Below are 18,707 nucleotides of genomic sequence, written 5' to 3'. Positions count from 1 at the left end.
GTGTATCAGTTGATGGCAAGCCTTTATTACTGAGTTAAATTAATTCTGAGAAAAGCTTTTAAGAATGGGCGTGTTGAAAATTCTGGCTTTTCCCACTCACTGCAGCAATAATGTGTATTTAATGTAAGTGCTGGAATTCTGCCTTATAGTGTTCCCTGTTGAATTCTTATTAGGTAATGCAGCTTTTAGGCAAGATTGACACTTCAAACTCCGAGCAAAACTCAAATTTGAAGGCAGTACAAGGAAATCAACACCATGAATTGCAGCTCCTGGATCTCAAGTAGGTGGTGGAAGCTTTTTAACTACATTAGCACACCTAGTTTAGGCCAATGGAATTGTTATGAGAGAGCAAAACAGAAACATTTATTTACATGCTTTTGGGAATCCTGACAAACTTGTGAGAAAAGTTTGATAGAAACCTAAGAATATTGGTCACAGAGTAAATGGCCAAAGAGATACTCTTGCCCCTCAAAAAGCAAAGGAAGAATTGCACTTTCTCCCTTTATTGTAGCCATTTATTATGAACCATAGCCCAGAGATTATGCATGTGCAAAGATGTTTGCACCTTCTTTCCCTGCATTTATAAATCCCTTTGTATAGAAATTGAGCACATCCGGGAGAAAGAATTTCGCCTAGCCCCCTTCTTGATGGTTTAATTTTTTGTGTGTGTGCAAGTGTTTTCTTTGTTTTGTTTTGTGTTGTTTTAATGTGCGGAAGTATTCAGAAATGTAACAATAACTTTGCTTACTGGAGACATTAATGCGAAATGTCTTTTTATGGGGGGGGGGGGAGGGAACGCATTATGAGGCTCAAGGTTTATTTTTTTGTGAGCCACCTCTTTCAACTTTTCACTCCACACTAAGGTCTCTTTACACAGGGCTTCTGGTTTTCCCTGCCAATTTCTTAGATTTTCTGTGACTCTTTTTCTATATATAACAAATTCAAAACTTAACTACATGAGTCATGCTAAAGTGAACCACAAATCACATAGATTCAGCTATGAGTAAAACATAGCCTTGAGTCACTTCACCAATTATTGCTGATGTTATATATGTAGGTACACACTCCCACAGAGAGACTCCCATCTCTGGCTCATGCTTTGTCACTGTTCATATCAAGGCGTTTCGTCTCTTACTTTCAGGATGGTCTAACTAGGCCTGCGTTTCAGATCCTCAGGCTGCGCTTTGGAGATTTCATATTCTCAGCCAGTTCTGTTTCTCAGAATTATTCTGGCCTTTTATACTTCCACCCACCTGTTGCATAGCTGGATGTTATGTTCAGCTTTTTTCTTTTTAAGTCTTTGGGTTTTCTAGCTCAGAAATTGTGTTCATAAGCTAACATATTATACTGAAAAATGAATGGAATCAAATGACTCATGTCAGTTGTTGCTTTTTTTAGTTGCTTCTTATTTGGGAATACACGTGGGTCCAAGTATTACGCTGATATCTACACCCTTGAGCAGAAAGTCAGGAATTTCATCTCACATACAGAACTTCACAAAACTTGGAAGCATATGGAATGAATTCAAAATATATCTCAAATGTGATTCTGTGGTGACTATATTTACTTGATTGATCGATGCTGCCACACATGAAAATTGACTGCCTTGAGAGAGTTATATTTAGCAGACACAAAATTAGACAATATAAAAAGGCCTGTGTGAGATATAGCTTAGTAACATTCCAGCCACCTTAAAATGTAAAGGTTGAGGGTTTTGTTTTTTTGGACAGATAGAGATAGGTCTCCAAATTTAACTGGATATAGTTATCATACTGTGTTGCATAAATATTCACTAATGGTATCTTTAAATGCTAGGATAAATGGTGTTTTAAATGACTTTAAGGATCAAATCCAAAACCAGCGGAAGTGGATAGAAAATGAGTTGAGGAAATCTGAGCAAGAGCAGGCCTGCCTCATAAATCAGTGTATTTATTCAGTGAAAGAAAGACTGGTAAGTATAATTAGAATTATTACTTCTAATGGATGTTACAGTGACCCTAGGAAGACTTACTAGAACCTAGACCTTGTGAAAGTACCCATAATGAAGGATTTTCCAACAAGGAATGCAAACTGAGATTGGCTTAAATACTTTCACGGCACACATAGGTGGAATAGTGTCCCTTTAAGCAATGGGAACTGGGGAGAGCAGGGACAACTCAGGCAAAGAGAAAATTGGGAGAGAGTTCCCTTAGGATAAACTGAGAAGGGAAAATGGGCAGAGGCAAAGCAAATGCACATGAAAGGAATCTGAGTATAAGGGGGTCAAATATTACTATCAGAGATCTGATATTGGGCAATATTTTAGCCCTTGTGCTCAACATAGTGCTGTCAAGTGGTAAAATTCTACTTTTATTAAATGGAACATGCATCATAAAAAATTAAATTACCTTCCACTATGGGTATCATACTTTGCATCACAAGCAGAATCTTAACACAGTGGCTTTAATAAGCCTCCCATGGATGGCACATAGCTGCCAAGTTTTCCCTTTTCTCGCGAGGAAGCCTATTCAGCATAAGGGAATTTCCCTTAAAAAAAGGGATAACTTGGCAGCTATGGGATGGCAAAGTGCCTACTTTTCAATGAGCGACATTCTAAATTAGTTTAGATTCTTGGCAGTAGAAGAGTTCCTGGCTCCATGCAATCACTTAAGTTGAGTGTTTAGCTTCAGGAAATCCTTGTTCCAGGATTAGGGCTCTCAGTGTTTATCTGAATTAAATGTCTCACACAAAATTCTGGATGCAGCTGGAAACATTCATTTCATTAAGTCACATCACAGGAGAAAGACATCCAGTTCTTATATACAAGAGCCTGAAATCTTAGTAACTGCTAAGCCTAAATTATTGACATTATATAGCAAGTTTAAAATGTCACATTTCCTATATTAAAACATCAAGGTCAATGTTGGCAATCTCAAAAAATATCAAGTGCTGGATTGCTTTGAATTTTCAAGGAAGAAACTGTCTCCTTCCTTTAACAGGACAGGTTTGGGGAGGTTCATTCTCTTAATAATCATTATTGCCCTAATAACAAGTACAGGGTGAACATTCCTTTGGCCATAGTTAATTTCATCGCTGATGGGAGAGGATAATGGAGATATCTAGAGTACCACAATGAGAGGATGACTGGATCTTTCATTTCAGCTGCCCCAAGTAGATATTCAAAGACTTTCTTGGATTGCTTGCAACCACTATTAACAATTCACATTTCTATTTGTTAATAGAGCAAAGGCAACAAGAAATGCACTGTATAAATGAGCAAGATTCTCGTTAAGTGGTTGAGCATTGTCTAAGTATACAGGTAAAGGGACCCCTGACCATTAGGTCCAGTTGCGGACAACTCTAGGGTTGTGGTGCTTATCTCACTTTATTGGCCGAGGGAGCCGGCGTACAACTTCCAGGTCACAAAGCCGCTTCTGGCGAACCAGAGCAGCACACGGAAACGCCGTTTACCTTCCTGCTGTAGCGGTACCTATTTATCTACTTGCACTTTGACGTGCTTTCGAACTGCTAGGTTGGCAGGAGCTGGGACCGAGCAATGGGAGCTCACCCCGTTGCGGGGATTCGAACCACTGACCTTCTGATCAGCAAGCCCCAGGCTCTGTGATTTAGACCACAGCGCCACCCGTGTCTAAGTATGGCTGCTTGCTATTTCAAAATGAACAACTCCAGGCACGCCTGGAAGAAGTGGACCATTTGGATCCCTTCCAGTCGGGATTCAGGCCTCATCATGGGACTGAAACTGCCCTGGTCGCACTGGATAATGATCTCCAGCGGGCTAGGGACAAAGGTGAGAGCTGTTTCCTAGTCCTGCTGGATCTCTCAGCGGCTTTTGACACCATCGACCATAACATCCTTCTGGACCATCTAGAGGGGTTGGGAGCTGGGGGCACTGTTATACAGTGGTTCCGCTCCTCCCTCCTGGGCCGTGTTCAGAAAGTGGTGGTGGGGGATGAGTGTTCAGACCCCTGGGCTCTCACTTGTGGGGTGCCTCAGGGTTCTGTCCTCTCCCCCATGCTTTTTAACATCTACATGCAGCCGCTGGGAGAGATCATCAGGGGGTTTGGGCTGGGTGTTCATCAGTATGCGGATGATACCCAGCTCTACCTCTCTTTCAAATCAGAACCAGTGAAGGCAGTGAAGGTCCTGTGTGAGTGCCTGGAGGCACACATTTTATTATTATAAAATGTGTCCTTAACATGCTCCATGATGCAGTTTTAATTTTTTTATTCGCATTTATATCTCACCTTTATTGCAAGAGGCTCAAGGTGGCCATACATCGTTCCCATGTCCTTTCTCCCCACAAGTCAATTTTACTCTCACAAGAGCCCTATGAGGTAGGTTAGGCTGTAGGATGGTGAGCGGTCCCAAGGTTGTCCCAGGGAGCATAATGGCAATTAGAAGACCTGCCTCCCCAGTCCTAGAACAACATTATATAACTATTACCCCACCCTGTCTCATTTTAGCCCAACACAAGTTCTTGGCCGCTGCCTGAAAGTGACACTTCCCCATATAATTGAGGCAGGTGCCTATCTGTTTATTTGTTTTGTTTTGAAGCATATTGGTGGAACAGAAATGCGAAGAAAATAAAATGGAAGATTCCTCTCACCAAAAGGACAAAAAGCACCAAAAAACCACAGCAATCTAATATAAAACTGAGCCAGCTGAAAAATTTATCAAAGTAATAAAAATCTACAGACCCTGGTCTACTAGGATTAAAAACTGAAATAAAAATGTGTTGCACCCAACATTAGTACCCACTGAAATTAATGTGTATGGCTAACTTACATCCATTCACTTAAATGGATCTACTCTAATAATAATAATAATTTTATTATTTATACCCTGTCTACCTGACTTGGTTGCCCCAGCCACTCTGGGCGGCTTACAGCTTATCTAAGTAGGACTAATGTTGAATAAAATTCTATTGCCATAATGTTGGATAGAACTCTATTGGCATCCATCTGTCTTGAGACAACAGAGTGCAGCTCTGGGTAGGGGGGTGAAGTCAAACCATGGTCTCTCTGGGGTTGCATTTCTGGGCAGTGTGTATGGAGGTCCTGGGCTGCCCAGACAAGGAGGACACCCTCCTTTCAGTCTCGCTGATGTGGCACAAAGGAAAGCAGTGATATATTTGGCACCGGCCTGGCTGCAGGTGCTGCCCGAAGGAGGCGTACAAGGGTCCATTCAACTGCCTTAGCGACTGTGTTCACTCCTTAGCCTTTTCTTCTCCCAAAGATATCCCACAAAATAGCAGATGTTTAGGGTCAAGGTTTTCCTTCTCCTAGATGGGCTACCTTCCCAGGTTGATGAATCCCATCTGCCCCTCACTTCCCTCTACAGCACATGCAGAAACTGCCTTCTTGACCGCTGGACCCAATATTGGTCTCGTCTCCTCAATCCCACCAGAGTCTGTCTTTGCATGTAGGGGAAGCCCCCTAACTCACCAAGGGTTTGAGAGCCATCGGCTATCCTGACCTGGTTTAGCCAACCAGTCAAAGCCATTCCTGGGATGTGGCTGCTGTCTCATGGACAGCTTCTAGGAGCCACAGGTGAGAGCCGAGTGCAGGGTAGGGACTGAAAGTGGACAAACTACCTCAGAAGGAGCATAGTGTGTCCCCCACCAGAGGTACTATTCCCTCCCCTAACACCACAAACATAATCCTGTAGAATTTAAAATATTTATAGTCTTTATGGGAAAGAATAGGTAACTCAGATGTAGTTTTGTGGGAGGCAGTAAAAACGGTTCCAAATTGTGTAATTATATTGATTTATCATAAATCTTTATTTGAAAAGGACACAGTGGAAAAGAAAACGGATGATGGTTATTATTTCCTCTGCAAAAGAATAGAAAGCACTGATAAAACAGAGCAATTTAACGCAGAGCTGAACCAAGTGAAAAATGACCAAAATAAGCTTCATGCAAGGATTGCTAGATTTGAAAAACTGATGTGGCATGAGCTGGAGGAAATCCAAAGTGAATACAGATCAGGTAAGATTTTTGGCGGGTTTCTTTAAGGAAATGCATAGAGAAACCTATTAAGAACCCTTACCCTCCAATCAGGTGTACTTACCAAATTACACCAGAAATTTCATATTTCTGCGCGCTCTTCATAACCCCCTCATAGCTTGGTGAAGGATGTTTCTGCCAGTAATGTCGAAATCAAGCCATTGCATATTGTTCTGACAATAACTGAAATCCACAATAACTCTGCTACCTATTTCTGGTCCTTTTCCCCCAAGTCGCACTTCCCAATCAGGGGGTACCCACTGGCTATAAGGTACGTCACATTTACTATGCAACAAAGCAGTAGTAAGTTACCTTATCTGTGGGTGGACCATTATTTGCAGTAACAATCTCACGGTGCCTGTGCGCACATTGGCCATTGGGCAGTTGTAGTTGTAGCAGCCGCCACCGCCGCCTTGGTTGCCCACAAAAATGCATCCCTGTGAATAACCAGGAAGGGTTACAAGAGTTCTCCTGTAATTATGAGCCTGCTCGTTTGGGGAACAACTTCAAGAACCAAATCTCTCACCTCTGGTTAATGGAGTAAAAGCAACAAACCGACAACAAATTCCCTGGGTTCCATCCTAGTAAGATGGCGTGTTTGCATACTCAGGCGCATGATGCCTGTGACCCAGTGAGGGGCCAACCATAAATAAGACCCAGGCATTGGTATTGGGTTGAACTAGGCCACAACTTTGTTTGGGACACGGGTGTCGCTGTGGTCTAAACCACAGAGCCTAGGGCTTGCTGATCAGAAGGTCGGCAGTTCAAATCCCCGTGACGGGGTGAGCTCCCGTTGCTCGGTCCCAGCTCCTGCCAACCTAGCAGTTCGAAAGCACGTCAAAGTGCAAGTAGATAAATAGGTACCGCTCCGACTGTGTTTCTGTGCGCAGCTCTGGTTCGCCAGAAGCGGCTTAGTCATGCTAGCTACATGACCCAGAAGCTGTTTCGCGGACAAACGCCGGCTACCTCGGCCTATAGAGCGAGATGAGCGCCGCAACCCCAGAGTTGTCCGCGACTGGACCTAATGGTCAGGGGTACCTTTACCTTTAGGCCACAACTTTATTGATTACAGATGTAAGTAGGTTTTGGCCAAGGCATTGGGTGTGTATCCAGAATCAAGCAGCCCAACTGCTGGTTGATAAGTATGGTGGGACTCAAATCTGACTGGGGGCCACCCCTGACATGCATCAGGTGCTTACAACCCTGCCAGGTTGGGCATAGGGAAGGGTGCAGTGGCCCCCTTATGTTTCCATGAGTGAGCATTCCAGTGCAAGCAGTTGCTATGCTCAAGCATGAGAATCATTAAAGCTCTCCTATTCAATGAACAGCTCCTGACACCCCACAAAAAGCCTTCTCTCAAAGTTTGGGGTTTTCCAGAGTGTGGTATCACATAACACAGGGGTAACTGGCATGCTGCCTTCCAGATGCTTTGGACTCCACACATCCCACCACGATTCCTGGCTATTGGCTATGCTGGCCTGGGCTGATGGTAGTTCATAGAATTGTAGAGTTGGGAGGAACCCCGAAGGTCATCTAGTCCAACCCCCTGAAATGCAGGAATCTCAACTGAAGCATTCGTGACAGATGGTCATCCAACTGCTGCTTTTAAAACTCCACTGAAAGAGAGTCCACAACCTCCCAAGGGAGTCTGAAACATCTGGGGGGGGGGACCATATTGGCTACTCCTGGCCTTAAATTTGCAATTTTGCTCACAGCACATAAGAAAAAATTAGGTAGGGTCATATCCTCCAACAAAGAGTTTGAAAGTAATTATTATTGCACTTTCATTGGAAGAGATGAAACTGATTTAATTCAGCAAACTTTAGCACAGGTAGTATGTAGGTAAATGGTTGTTCAGTAGCTTTTATAAAAAGAAAAATGTGTTATTAAAACAAGTTTTTTTCACCCTAACCATGCTTGCTATTTACCAGGATTTCAGTCAATCCGTGACTCGCTCAATGCACTTAAACAAATACAGACAACAAAGCTTAAACTCGAAGAAGAAAAGTTCAAGCAAGACATGAAAAAGATACGGCGGAAGATAACTGAAATTCAAGAAGACTGATCCCAGTTCTTAAAACATTTGCATTTAGTCCATCTTGGGAAAGTGTGTAAGAGATTGCAAAAAAAAAAAAAGGTCAAGAATTCTACTATATCAAGCTTGTTTTCTTATGTCTCCGTAGGAGATTAGTATTGTATATTAATGTCGCAATGTCTATAATTTAAGTCAAATCAATCTGAATCATATTCCTACATTAGAATTTATATTTTGGAAAAAATAAAATGTAAGGGCTGTCAGTAATTGTTGTATAAGCAATTGCTTGGTCTACTTTGGTAATTGATTATTAAACAGTAATTGTTACATTCTGAAATTCTCAAAGCCATGAAAGTCTGTTTTCTAGCCTCAGACAGAAATTATAAACAGGCCTACTGAATCTTTGCATTGTATTTTTAAAATCAGATACAGGTGCTATTCATATAAACAGACACCTACATATAATTTCCCCCTCAAGCCCACCTAATTTTATGATGCCGTAAGTTTGTGCCTTCAGTAACCAGTCTTGAAAATTCAAATGATTATTCTTACCTACATAGTGTTTTACCTACAGATTTCTTTTCTTCTTGCTGTTTCTGTTTTGGCACAGAGAATTAGGATAGGAAAAGGGCAGAAAGTGATAACCACGTAGTCTTTGACTATGGATGACTTTTTGTATAAGGAAATGACTCATTGCCCTCCCTGCCTGGAGTGTCCCTCACACCCCTAATATCTACTTTGGAGGGTTGGGGGACCCGCTGGCGTAGATGGGGGGTGCAGGTTGGGAGGAGACAAAGGGAATGTCCTGTTGTATTCATTGGCATGATGTTGGATCTCTCCCAAAGTTAGCATGGCATAAAGGATGGAAAGCATTCTGGAAGGTTGCAAAACTGGAATGAAGAAGGCTGTGCAACTCATTACTGTTCCTTGACCGACTTTCTGTACTTTCTCTCACATTAAGAGATCGCAAATACAATTCATCACCATTTTCTTAACCTTGAAAGATTGCTGTTCAGTCATTTTACAATGGGTAACAACCTGGAAGTGCACCAATTTTGTTTCCAAAAAATTAAACATTTTATTTCCAAAGGCCTTGGGAAATAAATGCCTGTTTTCCCACTTGTTTTCAAAGAACTATGCTTGTCCATTTATTTCCTTATCTTCATACAGGACAGCAGTGGTAGCCAAGAGTATTGAGGTGCCCCCTTCCTCCTCTCTCCTCACTGTCATCATGTGCTCCGCGGTGCCTGAGGACTGACAGATTGGCGGTTCCTGGGAGGACTAAATTCCAAGCACCACTGCTCTTTCAGATCCCGATACCCTCTGCAGTGTCTGAGCTACAATTCTGCTTCAAGGAAAATATAGTGCCAAGCAGCAGATACAAAACATGACTGCACTGTAGAGAGCTCTTCCGTATCAGCCACTGTCTTCATTTAAAGCCGTGAGGAAATTAGTTACATTCTTCTTTCTCAGTCTCACAGTGCAATTTAGGAATTATAATTACTTCATTCGAAACATCCAGCAATAAGAAGTACTGTGCGCAGCAGTAGGCTTACAGACTTGATCTTACTGACATTTCAGAAAGCTAGTCTTCTTTGCACTGGAGGGAAAATGGGGCACTTACTCATCTGAAGAAGTGTGCATGCACACGAATGCTCATACCAAAATAAAAACTTAGTTGGTCTTTAAGGTGCTACTGAAGGAATTTTTTTATTTTGTTTCGACTCAGACCAACACGGCTACCTACCGGTAACTATTACTCAGGGAGTTACCTCTGAAATAGTGGCAGTTTACCTTCCTATCTATGAGTGACAGAAATGAATGGGGGGGGAGGAAACCTTGATTACCTTGGTATCTTCAACAATGTTGGTGACTGATGGGAGATTTTAGCAACATACCTTACAGTCCGAAGATAAAAGCCACTTTCTCTCTTCTCCTGCTACTTGTTCTTTAATTTTTACAGGATGCAGAATGTTAGGCTCCAGGCATAACAACACTCTGTATGTCTTTCTAATACTTAAATGGCTTTCACAACTGGCATTTATAAAACTTGGCAATGTAGATAATGAGTTTCCGAAATAAAAAAAAATACAGCTCTTCCAAGGCATTAAACACTTTTTCAGGCACTGAGAAATCCCAAGTGTTTCGATTTACTGCAATTATCATCACATTGTAATGGCGTATAAACTAACACATGGAATTATTTCAGTAAAATAATAAGCAAAAACATTGATATTAATTATAAAAGCCCACAATCAGTACAGGCCTAAACCACGTAGAATCTGATGCATCTGACTCAAGAATTAAATTCTCCAGAATATTTGAAACAAAGGCTTAATTCATATATATATATATATATATATATATATATATATATATATATATGTATATATGTATATGTATATGTATATATATATATATATATATATATATGTATAATATCTCACATCACACACACACACCACACCACATTCTCTGAGACTGCAACATGAAATGGTAGACTGGCACGGAGAGAGAAATTTCTTAAGCTTTCCCCTGTGCATCATCATTCTGCTGAAAATACATACACACAGCTTCCAGATACTGTCTAGCCTTCCTTGAACAAAGTGCAGGTACCTGCATCATAGCTGCCAAGTTATCCCTTTTTTAAAGGGATTTTCCATTATGCTGAATAGGCTTCCTCGCGAGAAAAGGGAAAACTTGGCAGCTATGACCTGCATTTTTTCCTCTACAGAGGATAGAAGCAGCTGTAGGAAGAATTTCAGTAGAGAAACAAGATGCTGAGAAACCCCTCTCTCCAGCCCCATATCAGTCCACTTCCAATTATAGTCTCAAGACGTTGACTTGGTGCTTTAAAGCAACCTGACATTTGTAAAAACAAACAAAAAACAGCCATCTGAAAATAGAATCACAGAATGAACATCTTTTTTCATTCTCAACCTCCCCCCAAACACTTCATACAAATTCAGCCTTAGATGAAGGTTTCCACTCACTTTGGGCTACATTCCTAAGCAACCAGACTCGGAACAGACTTGTCCCTGGTGCCCCAGAAGTCTCTACTAGTTTCACACCATTCATAAAAACAATTATACAAATAACAAGTTCTTACAAAAAAGATTATTATGCAGGAAGTTAAGGAACAAAACTGAAGCTTTTCTTTGTGGCAATTGATTTCTGTCCCAGAAATCAAAACCAAGCAACATATGCTAGGACATGGATATTTGCAGATTGTTCCAGTACCTGATCACATTCTAAAATATATTCTTGATGCAGAAGTTCAGTGCCAACAGCAGAGCAAATGCATTATTTTAAATTTCATGTGAAAATTACTAAATATGAAACAGTTAGGTCTTATTGCAATCATCAAATGGCCCTGAACTGTAGAAGCAGCATTGCAAATTCCAAAACAAACATTTTGCATGTGTTTCAACACGTTATACACATTTAATCATCAACACCACCAAACTAATATTATTTCCTATGCCTGAGAAGGTGCGCTAAGGTTCACCTCTAAATAGTAAAAAAGAGATACTGATACATATGCAAATTGGCAAAAGCTTTGGTGCAATATAGTATAGGGTTTGGTAATTTCTCAGCTCATATTCGCTTAATTCATGGAAATATTTATCAGGCTCTTCATCAGACAGACACAATGTTTTACTCTGTGCTTCCCAAGTCCATAGGCATCTGCTGGAATCTTTCATGCAATTCAGTTGAGCACAAAACAAACTTCCACTGAATTTCAACTGGTTTAATGACAGACTCCTTTTAAAATATGTTGGAAAATTGATCCTAATTGTTTAACAAACAGGAACCTTGACCTTTAAAGAACAATTGCAAAGTGGATGTTATTGCCATGGGCTTCCATCTGTCAATCTCCCAGTGAAAATGACACTAGGATGCTGCTGCCGCTGAGAGTTTCTTGTCTAGCTCCAAAGCTCGAACATCTCCATTAGCTTTGGCATTTGCTACAAGAGCCTGCGGGAGAAATGGAGGAAATAAGAATGTTGATGCTGAAATATATCTTGGTTGTAGAGGAATTACAATTAAAGTTATTGTAGGCAATGCTAGTCCAACTCAGAGTAGCTGTATTAAAATTAAGGAACCTAAGTTAGTTATGTTAATTAATTTCAATGGCCAAGAAGGACTAGCGTTCCATAGAGGTTGTCATGGGCTAGGAGTCAGCTTTGCCTGTTGAACAGCAGCCTGAAAAGGGAGAAGGCGGAGTGACTCCACCTGCAGCTGATCAGCCTTCAGGGACACACAGGGAAAGGTGCTGATGAGAACCAGCTGGCTTCAGCCTTCATAAGCAGAGCTTCCACCAGCCTTGCTGCTTCCTGCTCGTCTTGACCTTGATCATTGGATTCCCTGACCCCTGGACCGCCTAAGCACATGGGTTGCTGTTTCCCTAACCCTAGGACTGGACCTGACTTTGGATGCTGACTCTGTCTCTAGGCAAGTACTCCTCAGAGATTCTTCTGGTGGGCTGGGCTCCCACTCCACATTGTTGCTCAGCAACAAGACTACAACATAGCTCATAAGCAAAGGCGGTCATGTGGCTTATCCCAGGCTAAAGGTAAAGGGACCCCTGACCATCAGGTCCAGTCGTGTCCGACTCTGGGGTTGTGGCACTCATCTCGCTCTATAGGCCGAGGGAGCCGGCGTTTGTCCGCAGACAGCTTCCGGGTCATGTGGCCAGCATGACAAAGCTGCTTCTGGCGAACCAGAGCAGCGCACAGAAATGCCATTTACCTTCCCACCGGAGCGGTCCCTATTTATCTACTTGCACTTTGATGTGCTTTCGAACTGCTAGGTTGGCAGGAGCTGGGACCGAGCAACGGGAGCTCACCCCGTTGCAGGGATTCGAACCGCCGACCTTCTGATCAGCAAGCCCTAGACTCTGTGGTTTAACCCACAGCGCCACCTGGGTCCCTTATATCCCAGGCTACAAAGGCCTATTATATATATTCTACCTCTGAGCTATGTTCCCATGGTAATTCTTCTACTGACCAGAGGGAGAGGGACACACTCCCTCTGCTAAAGCATCAGTACACCTTACATTTTGTTCCTCACAACAGCATACTTGGGATGCAGCAAGGCAGGCAGGCCACGAGCCCTCACGGTCTCTAGTACTTAGAAGAACCATGTGGCCTTACCTAATTCCTAAGATAAATAATTCAAAAGGTAAGCGCTACTCACATCTATTAATTCATAATCATCTTTGGCATACAAGTGCCTTAAGAGATACCACCGGGCAACTGATGCTACAGTTTCTGGATATCCAGGTTGATACACCACTCTTTCTAGCATGCGGCGAGTTTCCCTACAAAGGAAACAGAAAACGTTGCAAAATGCAATGAGAAAACTAGAAAACAAGAGTGAGTCTATAGCATTGTAAGGGCTCCAGTTTCAACCTTGCTTTCAAAAAGCAAAATTTATATCTGTACAGCAAGTTCTTACATAAATCTGGGGCACTTGCAACAAAAGAGCAGGGAACAAACCTACTGCTGAAGCAAAAAGAAAATAATGGACCACTCCATTAAAACTACCTAAGTTACATGTCACTAATTTCCTACTGCATGGACTCAATGGAACTTATCATCACTATGTCAGGCTGCTTTGTTGTGATTCAACTGTGTCCTCCAATCTGCTCCAGAGGGCTACAGAAACCTCCAGAACAGATTTGGGGGAGATATGTAGGAAGAGAACATCCCATGGTGCAGTTGGAAGTCCTTGTGCAAGAAAATTACTTTATTGGATACAAACCTTCATTTCACAACCCTCTGAGAGTGAACTTTGACAGCAGGCGGGCAGAGGAGCCCAGCTGAGCAGTGGCTACAGTGAGCCCCTTTGAAGTCTGCTTAGTGGTATGGTTTGAATTCAAACCACACCTGCAAAAGGGACACAGTGCAATTGTCAGTGATCCCCCACTTACAAAGGAAGAATCAGGAACTTTAAGGTCCTGATTGTTCCTTTGTAGCCATGTCCCTTTGAAAGCAGCCTCATGAGACAAATTGGGACACATGTCAGTCCTAATCAGACCCATAGGCTAGAGTTTTGCCACCCCCTAGAACAGGTCCATGCGGGGGGGGGGGCAGCCAGGTACACTTGCCGCAGGCCTCAGAGGGTTAAGCCAGCCAGGAGGCCCTCCCAGGGGCTTGCCAGACTTACGCTGTCATGTCAAGAACAAGACTCCAGCCCTGGGCTTCAGATAAGCTCTGCAAGGACCTTCCTGGAGTAAAATAACTGAATGTGCATCCAGAAATGTTGTTTGCTCTCCCTCTAGTAGCTCCTGCTCTTGAGGAAGCAAGCCAGTGGAAACTTCACAAAAATCTACAATTGCAAGCATCATTTTCATATTATGAATAGAGAGCTTCTCTGCATCTTGACCATTATGCGTGTTTTTTTAAAACCTTCCATCAAGTATGGTGTATTTTGTATCTTGTTGCAGTTGAAAACCTGTGGTTTCCCCCCTACACTTTAGCCCCCTTATAAAGAGCAGGATTTTAATAAGGCTTTGCTTTATAAAATTTACCATCTGGACATTTACTGAATTAGAACATATGGGCATGTTACATTAGGTATAATTATAGCCCAAATGCTGAGAAAATGCATAGACAGCTAACACATAACATACAGATCAATGCACACCTTGACCCCATTTTGCGGTTGTACTGCAGAAGCGCCTGCAGCAGAATACCCAACGGACAGAAGGAAAGCTTCAAAGCTTCTGTTGTGGCTTCCTGAACCAGGGATGGCCAGTGATCATTTGAAATATTACCCTTTAAACAAAAACAAATGTAAAAACAATGTTTTATATCATTGTGTCATAATGGTCAGTGGTTTTAACTGCAATGTTGCATGACAGATTGCTTACCCGTGTACCACATAGATAATTATGAACTGCAGCTTTGAATTATAATGTAATAAAACTTCCTAGAACTGCTGATGCAACAGAACCACCAGGACTACCATTCTATCTTTTTTTTAAAATGTATTTTCAGCTTTCAATTGATAGTTTCACACACTATCCTGGTCAAGTGGAGGTGCGACGTAATGCATAAATATCATTTTGAAAGTTTCACCTGCATCTTGATCATGATGATTATGATCTCTTATCAGTCAAAACATTCTCATCGCAGAAAAATCCCTGGACAGTGATAGATCAACTCCTAGAAAATATACTTGCCAGCTTCAATTAAATTAATGCAACATGTTGGATGAAGTACTTTTGAATCCACAAACAGAATCAAAATGTACGGGCAAAAGGGTTCATCCATACAAATTGCATAAGGGTATTTCTGCTGTTCAACTTTCAGAGAAAATGTATTATGAAAATAACACTTCCCCCAGCTGCTTGGGTTTCACTTATAATTATGAAAGAAAGGGTAAAAGCAGTATTTTATACTGTCAGATGGAATTGTAATCTATGCAGACGAGATGAAGCCTTTTCCAAATAGTGCTTGAGCCAGAGTTACTGTTCTGGCTGTCACCAAAGTGTTGGACAAGCACATTTTGAACTTTCATTGTTCCAGCTATCCAAATGTTAGGAATCCATATATAGTTCTGAAATATATTTTGCTGGAAGCTAGAGCACTATCTTACTCACAATTGTGAGATGAGAAGCACCATATTACATTTTAAATTCAGTTCACGAGCAATTGGTTCATTTTATCATATTGTTATTACTACTACTTTTATTTTTTTAAAGAATCAAAGCAACTTACGAGGATAAAATACAAACAGATAAAATCAATTTAAACCCAGATTTAAAGCAATGTGCAATATAAAATTCCTGAGCAACACAATAAGGACAAAGATGAGCACTACAGCAGAGACTAACTTAACTACTAGGTAAATAAAAATGTCTTAAGCTTGCCACCTAAAATTGGGCTATGATAGTTCCAAGAGTGTTTCCCTAGGAAAAACATTCCAGAAACCTGGGGTGTGTGGCACACACACAGAAAAAGCCCATTATTCTGTGGTCACCCTTTGCATTTTCCTCAGGTGAGGCACATGGATTTGGGCTCTGATGAAGACAGGAAGGTCCAGGCTAGTTCATATGGGGAGAAGAGGCCCTTGAGGTATTGAGGTTCTCAGCTGCTTCATGCAAAACCAGCACTTTGAAATGAACCAGTAAACTAATTGGTAGCAATGCAGCCTGGTCAGAATTGGTGTGATATGCTCAGACCTTCTGGTCCTGGTCAATAAGCTGGCTGCCGAATTTTGCACTTGTTTCTGTAGTTTCCAAACTGGTTTCAAAGGCAGCCCCACATATACAACATATTTAATAACTTGGTTCTCTTACCATGCAGATTTCCAGGGCAAGCTTAGCAAGCCTTAGTAGACTAGAGAGCTTTCCACTCCAGTTGCCCTGCTGAGATGCCAGTTGCAGACTTTTTCGGTAACACATTTCTGCCGCAACCATCATTCCCTGTGACTGGTACACTTGAGCCAACCACTGAAAGCAGAAGAGCAAAGTTCAAATTTCATATTTTTCTACTACTACTGCCTATCAAATTCCTTGTCTTATAATTCTATTAAATGCTCTTTTAAAAACAAAACTCTGAAATGGTGAAGATTACTTTAGAGTAAAAATACAAGCATCGGCAGAAGAGACACACCATTTCTTAAAACTATAATCTGCAATTCTATATACAGCATTTCTGACTGATTTATTAGATTTGGGTAAAATGGATCTTAGAGCTGGAAAAGGTAAATGAATTTGCACATAGTTTGAATTTGCAACCTAATCTGGGACTGGGTGGGGGCTAAAGATGATGGACAGCTTCTCCCTTTAAGTGCTGCGGATCATAGCATAAAACAGGATTATTAACCTGCTGCACATGAGACATACCCACCAGACAAGAGGGTTTCTGCACGTATAATAAGTTCTGACTTATAATGGGTAACATCTGCTAGCCACAAGGAGCCTGTGCTGGTCCTAGTACTAGCCAAAATGGATTAGCAAAATCAGGTAGCTGCTACCAGGCAAGCAGATGACTCCCACAAAATTGAATGCTCACTGTTGTTTTTTGTGGGCAGTCACACAGTTATCGTTAAACTGGGATATACTGGCACTCCAGCTTTCCCAACTCAGCACACACATTTGGGAAACGGCTCGAGAGGAGCTGATCATGGTGCTGAACAACTAAATCCTTCCCCCTGAAGTTTTCGCATGTCTGCTCAGCACACCCAACTCACAGTCTGATGACAGAACCACAGAATTTAACTCTTGCCACAATAAGGTTTCACCAAATCCACCTGTGCTTCCCTTTTTCATTATATCATAATCTGCCCTCTGCATTTCCCACACAACGCTTAGGTCTAAGTTGCTATAATTGCATTTTTGCCTCTGCTCCACTCATTCAGACATGTAAGTAATTATTTAGGGCTGGTGTGTGCGATTTTTGGTCTTCCAGTCGTTGCAAACTGCAGCTTATACCAGCCAGGAGGGCTTCCCTGTGCAGATCGGTGATCTAAAGCTTTTGTTGTCAAGAAAGAGTGAAACAATAGCTCAGCGCTTAACTACTTTTTGTTCTTTCAGTTCTTGGCTCTGACATTAAAACATATTTGCTAGCAACAATAAAATGCAAAAAGCCATCTACTCTGGGCAATGTATCAGGTGCATTTATCTGCACAAAAATGGCATCAAAGAGAAAATCTCAAGGCTTTAATTGTAAACGACCAGCTGAAGAAGCTACCAAGGGCCAATGTGCTGATACAAGATTAATTTACAGTATCTGTTCTTCTACAGGCTGTCATGTCAACTTCTATTGATTTAAGTAGTGTGATGTCAAAGGTGCCACGACGACTGAACAGCTCAGTTGTAAGGCTTGCTTCAGTTGCAAAAAAAACATGTCACAATTGGATGCACCTTTGTCTCTCTCATGATTGAACTTAAACAACCTCCAATTACGGAGGCACCTTCATCTGCTTGCAGATTGCCCTTTGCAATCTGACGTGCTCTAGCCCCCATTGGTGGCCTCTGCCAGTACACAAGGTCCGTCTACTACAAGCTTGGCTCCCCGCCCCCCCGGCTACTATTTTTTTGTAGCTCCAGATGCTTCTTCCAATCGATGTCATAGTCAAGAGTGAAGAAAAGGTGAAAGATAAAATAAGTAAAACAAGAAATGACCTTTTTAAAAAAGACCAGGAGCTGAGGTAAGAAAAGGACAAAATGCTGAGTTAAAGCTAAGTGCTACGTAGTACATAGAATGAAGGAAAAAACAAGAATTGGTAGTAGGAATTGCTACTGTGAAAAGCCTTGAAGCAGAGGTGAGGCAGGGACATAACTGGGGGGAAGACAATCAAATCTGTGTCATGTGACCCTAGCTGGCCTCTTCTGGATGACTCCTGCATGGCAGCCGATAAGCATCACTGGTTATCCAGCACCACAAAAGGGGAAACATTTTGGAATCATGGATCAGAGAACTCAACATTTCAATATACTGGAATATAAACAGGGATTGGAAGCACTAAGAAGCAAGGAGGAAAACCAAAAATTGCCAGAGAAGCATTCACACACCTGTTTGCCTGTGTGAACAACTCTCCTCGTTCAGAAACCCCCAAGCTATTACAAGCAAATACCAATGCCCCCCCTCTCCCTATTTTATTTCTGCTCATAATAGTGCAGCTTCAGTCTTGTACCAATTTTCCTTCCCA

The 18,707-nt window shown here is 41.8% G+C and overlaps 2 protein-coding genes across 6 annotated transcripts in view; one reads left to right on the top strand and one right to left on the bottom strand.

Annotated features, from left to right (window-relative positions):
* Window positions 1-8,379, top strand: part of FAM81B (family with sequence similarity 81 member B) — a 29,447-nt gene extending 21,068 nt beyond the window's left edge. Inside the window, exons 6-9 of the mRNA XM_035099724.3 lie at window positions 174-280; window positions 1,816-1,951; window positions 5,794-5,989; window positions 7,939-8,379. Coding sequence (XP_034955615.1) covers window positions 174-280; window positions 1,816-1,951; window positions 5,794-5,989; window positions 7,939-8,072 — 573 coding nt within the window. The 3' untranslated portion in view covers window positions 8,073-8,379. The remainder of the gene's footprint in view (window positions 1-173; window positions 281-1,815; window positions 1,952-5,793; window positions 5,990-7,938) is intronic.
* Window positions 8,380-10,139: 1,760 nt separating this feature from the next.
* SKIC3 (SKI3 subunit of superkiller complex) overlaps window positions 10,140-18,707 on the bottom strand; it is a 44,006-nt gene continuing 35,438 nt past the window's right edge. For all 5 annotated transcript variants that reach the window (XM_035099721.3, XM_060280187.2, XM_035099723.3 and 2 more), the window contains exons 38-41: window positions 16,351-16,503; window positions 14,694-14,824; window positions 13,242-13,365; window positions 10,140-12,020 (exon numbers count right to left, since the gene is read on the bottom strand). In XM_035099721.3, coding sequence (XP_034955612.2) covers window positions 11,937-12,020; window positions 13,242-13,365; window positions 14,694-14,824; window positions 16,351-16,503 — 492 coding nt within the window. In that variant the 3' untranslated portion in view covers window positions 10,140-11,936. The remainder of the gene's footprint in view (window positions 12,021-13,241; window positions 13,366-14,693; window positions 14,825-16,350; window positions 16,504-18,707) is intronic.

The sequence above is a fragment of the Zootoca vivipara genome, chromosome 10, assembly GCF_965207765.1.
Source record: "Zootoca vivipara chromosome 10, rZooViv2.hap1.1, whole genome shotgun sequence".
Lineage (NCBI taxonomy): Eukaryota > Metazoa > Chordata > Lepidosauria > Squamata > Lacertidae > Zootoca > Zootoca vivipara.
Note: the sequence above shows the minus strand (reverse complement) of the source record. Positions and strands in the feature narration are given on the sequence as shown.